At 39.3% G+C, this 8,632-nt stretch overlaps 1 protein-coding gene across 1 annotated transcript in view; it reads right to left on the reverse strand.

The window, feature by feature from the left end:
* cdk19 (cyclin-dependent kinase 19) overlaps positions 1-8,632 on the reverse strand; it is an 80,165-nt gene that overhangs the window by 13,510 nt on the left and 58,023 nt on the right. Inside the window, exon 5 of the mRNA XM_015388235.1 lies at positions 2,809-2,866. Coding sequence (XP_015243721.1) covers positions 2,809-2,866 — 58 coding nt within the window. The remainder of the gene's footprint in view (positions 1-2,808; positions 2,867-8,632) is intronic.

Below are 8,632 nucleotides of genomic sequence, written 5' to 3' on the forward strand. Positions count from 1 at the left end.
AGAATAAAGTCTTAACATTACAAGATTAAAGCCGTAATATTACCAGAATAAAGTCGTAATATTCCGAGAATAAAGTCTTAACATTACAAGATTAAAGCCGTAATATTACCAGAATAAAGTCGTAATATTCCGAGAATAAAGTCTTAACATTACAAGATTAAAGCCGTAATATTACGACAATAAAGTCATAATATTATGAGAATTAAGTCATCATACAACAACCAGTTTGAGAAAGAAAGCTTCGAGCTCTGACCAGCAGATTACGGCTGATCTGCAACCTGATTCCACTTTGACCTACTGCCCAATTTGTTGCTGGTGCTAAAAGATTCCCTTATTTTTTAAACCAGAGCCAAAGAATAACTTCACATGATGCTCGTCATTCCTCATTTTAGGGAAGACAGTGCTTTTTGTAAGAGTTGTCATAAAATAAAACTTGTTTCTCGTAATTTAAGGACTTTATTCTCTTAATATAACAACGATATTCTCATAATCTTTTTACTATTCTTGTTGTGATTTTTTTCTTGTAATTTTACGACTGTATTCTCGAAATAATACTCCATCGTAGAAAAATAAACATGACCAAGATACAGTAATTTAAAGTAATTTCATAAAACCAAGGTAGTAATCTTTAACTGAGTGAGTTGTCAGTATTTATGCTCATAAGTCTGAAACCGGCTTTGGTATTTAAAGGAAGAGTCCGCTCATATTCAGAATTCAAACTTCTGAAAGTACTTGAAACATGAAATTATTACATCCTGTTCAATAAATGATAAGTGATTCTAATTCAGAGTAATTTTCATTTAAATGTGCTTTACTGGAGGCATCCATGTTTGTCAAAGAACACTACTGCCACCTACTGGTTTGTGACGTCACGGTGCGGTATCGGCTGTTGATCAAGTCCCAGTGCTGTATCTGGTGTTTGTCACAACGCGCTATTATCCAAGTCATCTTGAAAACATTCTTCTTCCAAATGTTGGCTACATATTACCGTACATGTTTTTTCTGGCCAGAAGTTCGATGGCAAATCCTCCCTCTTCAAGTTGGCAATCCAACGACCAACCCGTCCGTGGAGGATCAGGAATCAGAAAGATGAAACAACTTTTTTTTGTCACTTTTACCTGATGTTCAATAATTGTTGTTGATTGCAGATGTGTCTAGTAGTTCCCATTGATTTTGCTTGTAAAGCAGGGAGAATGGCGCTAGGCTTACCGCACCGTGACATCACTGCTGGAAGATGGCAGGAGGGAGGGGTTACTATATCTGGGCAAAAATGGCCGCTCCCAGACTCTGTGATCGCAATGAAAATAATAATTTTTATTTTTTTACTGATTAACGCCAAATTCATTAAATCAGCGCAAACATATTAGTTTTATGTATAAATAATGATCCATTGGTTATTCCTTGCTGACTGGACTTTTCCTTTAAAGGCTGAGTGTTGCTTAAATGTTCAGCTTTAACACTTGAAGAGATGCTGCCAAACAAAGTGCTTTGGTTTCTTGACAATGACAACGCTGCTTCTTCATTACTGCCTCTTTAAGTTTAGAGAGCAGAGTATCAGATTCTTGGAAATGTTGCTGGTTTAAAGCCGCTGCTGTTACTGCAATTAAAGGGGAAGATTTTTAAATGCGGCAAAGAGATAAATGAGACACACTTTACCAATGGAACAAGACAATCTACATTTGAAATAAGAAAAAACAACTGCCTGGTCTCATTTAAAGTGCACATTATCTAGTTATCCAATTTTAAGAATAAAACATCTCATTCCATTTCCAAATGATCTGATTTTCCTACTAAAATTAGGGGAAAAAGATATTTAATTTAAGAAATGTTAACTTATTTTTAAACCGTTTTTGCTGTGTGCCATTAGCAGAAAAATTACTTTACACACTGCAAAAATGATCTAGAAATATAAAAATAAGTAAAAATCTCTTAAATTAAATGTATTAACCCTGAATTTGAGTAGGTAAATAAGATGATTTTCAAATAGAATAAGTATTTTAAATCTTAAAATAATATGATTAGATAATATGCAATTGAAATAAGACAATGCACTTTTTTAAGAGAAATTAAATCTGCAATAACTGACATTAAGACCTCGTCCCAGGTTTTTGATCATCTAAAAGCCAAAGTAATTACTTTTGGCATCATATGAAACCAGAGATCCACACTAATAGAGAACAGGGTCATATCTGCTGACTGCCGATTGAGGCCCCGCCCCTTTAAGCTGGGGTCAGAGTGTCCATCCTCCCTGACAGCAGTGTCAAAGAGTCTGGCTTCACTGGAACAGCACCTTAGTACTATTAGTGGGAGGGCTTAAAAATAGATTCCAGCTCTGCAGCAATACCCTTCAACAGCCCCAGGACAGATGGCTTATGTAACGCCGATCTCAGCTCCCTGGCAACCTCTCAAGGGAAGAGGTGAAGCGCCGCAGAGCATCTACTGTACGCCTGACACACTGCTGATGACATCACAGGTCAAAAACCATCTAGAAATAAGTCTAAATGTTAAATTAAGTGTATTTACCCTTAATTTGAGGAGGTAAATAAGATGGTCTGCCAACAGAATGAGGATTTTTACTCTTAAAATAAGATAATTAGATAATATGCACTTGAAATAAGATGATGCAATTGTTTTTTTCTTATTTTAAATGTGAAAAGTCTTGTTCCAATGGCAAAGGGTCTCAATTACATCCTCAATTTAAGAAAAAATGCACTTTTTTAAGAAAAAATGACTTATCTAGATTAAAATTTTTCCGAGTGCAGCATCTTTTCATTGTACTTTAAACAGATGTAAAAAGGTGACTGTTACCAATTTTAACTCTTCCTCGCTCGGGGCCTTCTCCCATCACCAGGATGTTGGCTGGTTTCTGTGGAGGACAAGGAGAGCACACTATAAGCACAGTGGAGATGGGTTGGTGAAGAAGCTGGTTGCAGAAGGCAGGGTGAGATGGGAGGGGGTGGAGCCATGCAGGGGCTGCTTCCTCCGGCCAGTAACCCCGGCCGCCTCAGTGAACCCTGCGCCCACATGACCGTGTCATTCAGACCGTTTAACGAGGGAGGCCCCGAACACTGACAGGGAAGGAGGTTAAACTCACAACCACACAGCTGTGCTCCTCTAAGCTTCGATTAGAAACTAAACAAAAAAAAAAATGAATCTCAGGGAGTCCGTTGTTTTTGTTGATTCGAAGACAGAAGGTTTCAAACGTGACTAAAGTTACATTTTGAAGTTATAGCAAAGGATTAAAAAAAAACTCAGATGGTGGAATCAAAGACACACAATAAGAAGCCAATGATCAGATTTGGACGTTTTTCAACCGGTCACTGGTTGGTTGGAAACTGAAAAGTCAAACCTTTTTCCCTGAACACTGAATGCATCATATCTGGAGCAAACAGCTCATGCTAACAGAAAATCCTTAGTTTGAAAGCTGTTTTAGAGGAAAGAAGATGGTGAGATGAGTTATCAAGATATCAGAGGAAGCTTTAAAACTGTATGAAGGAACTTAAAAAGAGAAAAGATGTTTTAGAGATGCCTTTCTGCTGTTATCCACACCCTTACCAACAGACAGATGGACTTCAGTCGTTTGAGTCTTTTGCCATTTTGAGAAGTTTCCTTGAATTGACCTTTTATCCAACTTCAGGAGATACTAGAAATACTGATCAGGTTCCAGCCGAGTGGATCCATCATCATTTTAACCTCTTCTACCAACATAAAAGCTTGATTTGGAAATAATGGCATAAAATTTGAACTGTTCTAGTTAAAGTAAGGTCTACCTTCTCTAAGATTCTAGCATTTATAACTATGATTTTTCCATAATCAGTTTTTCTAGATACTTACTTCGATTTTCTTTTTTTTTAATAGTTATTGATACTTCAGTAAAAATCATCTGTTTGGTTTTATTATCTGTAATTTAAAATAAATCAAGCAAAAAAAAAACGCTTAAAAGAACAAAGAATAGTATTTAAACATGTCTAAACACAGCAGTGAAATTAAGTTATGAATTCAAAACTTCAACTGCCTGAAGTTTAGTATTAAAAAGCTTAACAATAAAGATTAGAACATTTGACCAAACCTAATTTTGGTGTATACTGTAAAGAAAACAATGTAGTATGGTGTCTCTCATATATTTATTTCTGCTTGGTGTTACCTTTCTTATACCTCAGCCAACATACTTCAGCCGGGCGTACACTGTGCGATTTTGTTCAATTGTTGCACGCAGCTACAGCTCACACTGTACAATGCAACCGTTAGGTTTAAAAGTTCACAGCTCACAATAGATGTTCTTACACTTTGTGGCCCGGAGCTCTGATGTGATCTACCTGTACACACTGCACGTCTAAACGAGTAGAATAGGAATATGAAGCTCACTAGAGTGAAACATGCTGCCTTGGCAATTTTGTGCTGGAAGCCCTAATAAGAAAAGGCGACGACATATTTGAACAAAGACATGGCTGAGCAAACGTGGCTACTATGTTCTATCAATTTTACAGAAAGAACTCCATTTCATTCACACCCCCGCCATGCTTCTGTGTTTTTATCTAAGAGGAAAAAGAAGAAGAATCCTTGTTTGCCCACTGAACGATTTGCCCACAACCACCTTAAGACATGTTTTTATTTTCTCCCGACCACACGATTCCTGATCGGGAGGTGGTCGTGAGAGGCTGTTCACTACACCACGCACCATCAGGCTGAAAGCCGGGCCGATCGCAAATTTTTTGCACGACTGGAAAGTCAGCCCGAAAAGGCCAAAAAAAATCGCAGTGTATGCCCGGCTTTAGGTTATCCTTAGCTATGTTCTGCATTTGTGCTGCTATAGGCTTAGACTTCTGGAGGACATAGGGACCCCTTTTCATCATTCTGCTTCATTCTATCTCTATTCTCCCACTCTGCAGAATCTGTTAGTTCAATCTCTAACGTCCTCCTCTCTCTGCTTTTTCTCATAGTAGATTAATCTGGTCTGTTCCTGTTTGGCTGTTACGCCATCCAAGAGAGAAATATCAGCTGTCCTGCTGCCATCAACACCTTTGTTTCTAGATGCTGGAGATCGGCCTGTTTTTCAGTGTAGTCCTGTTTCTCTGACTGAGACTAACTGGATGTGCTCTCTTCATCCTCTGACATGGGAGCTGGCTCGGAGCTCGTCTGCCTGGCTGTGTGTTTCCTGGAGGGGGCCGCCTTTTACAGTTGCTTTTCTATCTCAGCTTCTGTCTCCTTGAACCCCAGTCGGCCTCAGCAGATGGCCGCTCACACTGAGCCTGGTTCTAATGGAGGTTTCTTCCTGTTAAAATGGGGTTTTACTCTGCACTGTCGCTACATGCACGCTTGGTGTGAGGGATTGCTATCAAGTCAACGCATTGATTCAACCAGGTGGTTTCCAATCTGACTGTATGATCTGGTCGTAACGTGCCTTGAGTTGACCTGTTGTGATTTGGCACTATAGAAATAAACTGAATTGAAGTGAGTTTTGTAAAGTGAGGTTCTTGAAATCAGACAAAACAAACATCCATACCATTAAAAACAAAATGTTTGTTGAATTTAAGGAAACATCAAGTTGTTGTTTGTCAAACCCTAATAATAGGTTATAACCCGAATGATCAGTGACGTCTCAGTTTCTAATTGAGGAAAATTAAGGTAAACACTATTTAATTCTTAACAGTAACTTTCTTAAGGTCTAATTCTACATTTCATCTGTCAGCTCATAGCGAAGATGGCCTCATAGGCAATCAGAGATCACAAAAAATTCTTAAATGGAAAATAATGCAGACATATCACCCTCAGCTCTGTGAGTTTAATGTTCTCAGCTGTCCTCTCGTGCAGAAAGACTGTCTGCATCTGTTCTGACTCCCAGGATGCCTTGCACCTACATGAACCTCCCTGACTAGCCAGACACCGACCTGCCCAGCTAACATGCTTTGTTGCCATAGAGACCGCACTAATAAGTAGGCCTATTATTCACGTCTCCCAATATGACCAGCTGTGATCAAAAAAGAAAACACAAAGAGGAGCATCTCTGAGGAGAGCCGACAAGTTCTAGCTCAGCGGCTCCTCTTTAAAATTCAGGGAACGTCGTCGCTTTTCTCCATGTCTGTTGAAGAACTGTGAGGTGCAAAAATAAACACATAATCATCAACCATCCGTTTAAACAAACTACAGGTAAAAAACAGATGACTAAAAATAGGAACCAAAGCTGAGATTTCCTTCTGCATGTACACAGAGAGCGTCATCATTTCCAGATAGTTGGTTTCAGAAATGGATCAGGAGCTGAGGGAAAACCTTCTCTGTCCCTGCTGGGACACAGAAGCTCAGTCCGGACGGACGTGGCCTCCTTTCACAGAAACTTCCACATCTTTGTCTTCACAAATAGGTCAACTAGGAAGCTTATTTACACAACTGAGAAATAGGAGCTCATAAAGCGTAGAAAGTGGCGCAAACACCTACATCAAAAACCAAGAGACAGTGTAGTTAACTGCTCCGGCTATGAATGTTACACTGTTCATCTTAATTCAGTTCAATTCAGTTTATTTCTATACCACCAATTCACAACACATGTCATCTCAAGGCACTTTCCAGTTCACCAGATCATCCAGTCAGATTGATTCAAAGTTTTCTATGTAAGGAAAACCAGTTGATTGCATTGACTCATTGACTCTTCAGCAATCCCTCACACTAAGCATGTTTGTAGTGACAGTGGAGAGGAAAAACTCCCTTTTAACAGGAAGAAACCTCCAGCAGAACCAGGCTCAGTGTGAGCGGCCATCTGCTGAGGCCGACTGGGGTTCAAGGAGACAGAAGCAGCCATACAGAAAGAAGCATAGATACAAAAGGCAACCAGCTCCACAGTCGGCCCCATTCAGGAAACACACAGCCAGGCAGGTTGATGTTGGCATGGTAACCAGAAGTAAATACTTATACATTTTGGACCTGTCAGAATTTATGAAACGATTGCTTATATACTATATATTTCCCCCATAAAGTTGATAATTTTGCTCTGCACTACTCTAGATTCAATTGTTTTTGAAAAATAAATAGTTTGACTGTTTACCACTAGTTGGCAACAGTGCTCATGTAACATCCTTCTGTTGCTGCATCTTTGCCCAGAAGCAAAACAGTGCTCTGGATGAACATGTTGAGCCACTGATGCCCAAATCTTTCACTATACGCTTCACAAATTATATTTCATGTTCCCAGTGTTAAAACAAAGAGGCTATTGTGACAAAGTGAGCACAAAAAGACTCAGAATGATCAAAGAGCAGCTGTCTCACTGTGGTGTGGAGGCTGCAGCATCTCAGAATGGAAGAAGGTGAGAAGAGTGGTGAGAACAGCAGAGAGGATCATAAGACATTTCATCCCAGCGCTGTGTGTCCCGAGGCCCGTAAAATCATCAATAACAGACCCCCACCATGGACTGTTCTCCCTGCTGCCCTCTGGGAAGAGGCTTCACAGCATTCAATGCAGGACCAGCAGACTCTGCAACAGCTTCTTCCACACAGCCATCAGACTGCTGAACTGTTTAACCAAACCAAAATTATGCACCGTATATATTTAATGCTCTGAAATTCCATATAAATGCTTTTTCTTTTGCACAATTTCTTTTTCTCCCACACTGTGTACAGCTGATCACTGCTTCACTTTAAGAAATGGAAATGTATTGAAATCTGTACAAAATGAATTTCAAATAAAAGTTGTCTAAGTCTAAGTTAAATATATTTACAAAATTAACTCTTTTTATTGGGATTAATGTTGTTTAACAGGTTTAAGATTTAAGAGTAAACTCCATAAAAATGTTTATACAGTATGATGATGTATAGAGATGTATCAATCCCGTTTTTTATTTTATCCAATCAGATACAATCCGTAGGCTGATCGTATTGGCTAATACTGATCCGATACTGAATGAATGAGTGAAACATATCTCTCCATGTGAGTGAAGGCATCATGCGTGACATCAACATTGCTAAAAAACTGTAACAAATTAACATGGATATAAATCATTAGTAGCTGCTGTGCTGCTCGTTTCGATGATGTAATCACTGAGGCAATCATCACTAGAAATAGAAATGACTGGATCATCATCCTCATCCCTCCGATACCCCATCCTGCTTTATAATCAATATGGGAGCAGATAATCCGATCCGAGTATCGGATTAATGCATCTCTAATAGTGTAGCAGGTTTAGTGCCGGGAGTTTTGTGGGTCCAGATAAGGGTCTTTAATGAGAGGAATCCCAGGAAGACTAAAAGGAAACATGAGGATTACTCTATCCAGGTGACGATCTAAGGAATGCTGATCTGTGTGGATAATTCGCCCAACAATGTCCACCATGTTTATGTTTAAAATCCTCTTTTATATCGAAAGGTTCATGATAACAGGTATGATTTCTAAGTGCTTTCAGAAGAGATGCAGGCCCGTAGCATCATAGATCCTCCACCATACCTTTATAAGGTTCTTTTAACCTTTTCAAGCCTGACTTCCTTTTAATCTTTGTGATGGAAAGTTCAGTATTGATCCTCTCTGCTCAAAGTACACGGTTCCAGTCAAGGCCCAGCTGGGTTTAGCAGGTTTTACCTGTCAGAAGCCCCATTTACACTACCCTTGAAAAACCGATCCAGGCCGAGACCGGTCCGAGCTTGGATCGGTA

The sequence above is a fragment of the Cyprinodon variegatus genome, unplaced genomic scaffold (genome assembly GCF_000732505.1).
Source record: "Cyprinodon variegatus isolate N-32 unplaced genomic scaffold, C_variegatus-1.0 Scaffold417, whole genome shotgun sequence".
Taxonomy (NCBI): Eukaryota; Metazoa; Chordata; class Actinopteri; order Cyprinodontiformes; family Cyprinodontidae; genus Cyprinodon; species Cyprinodon variegatus.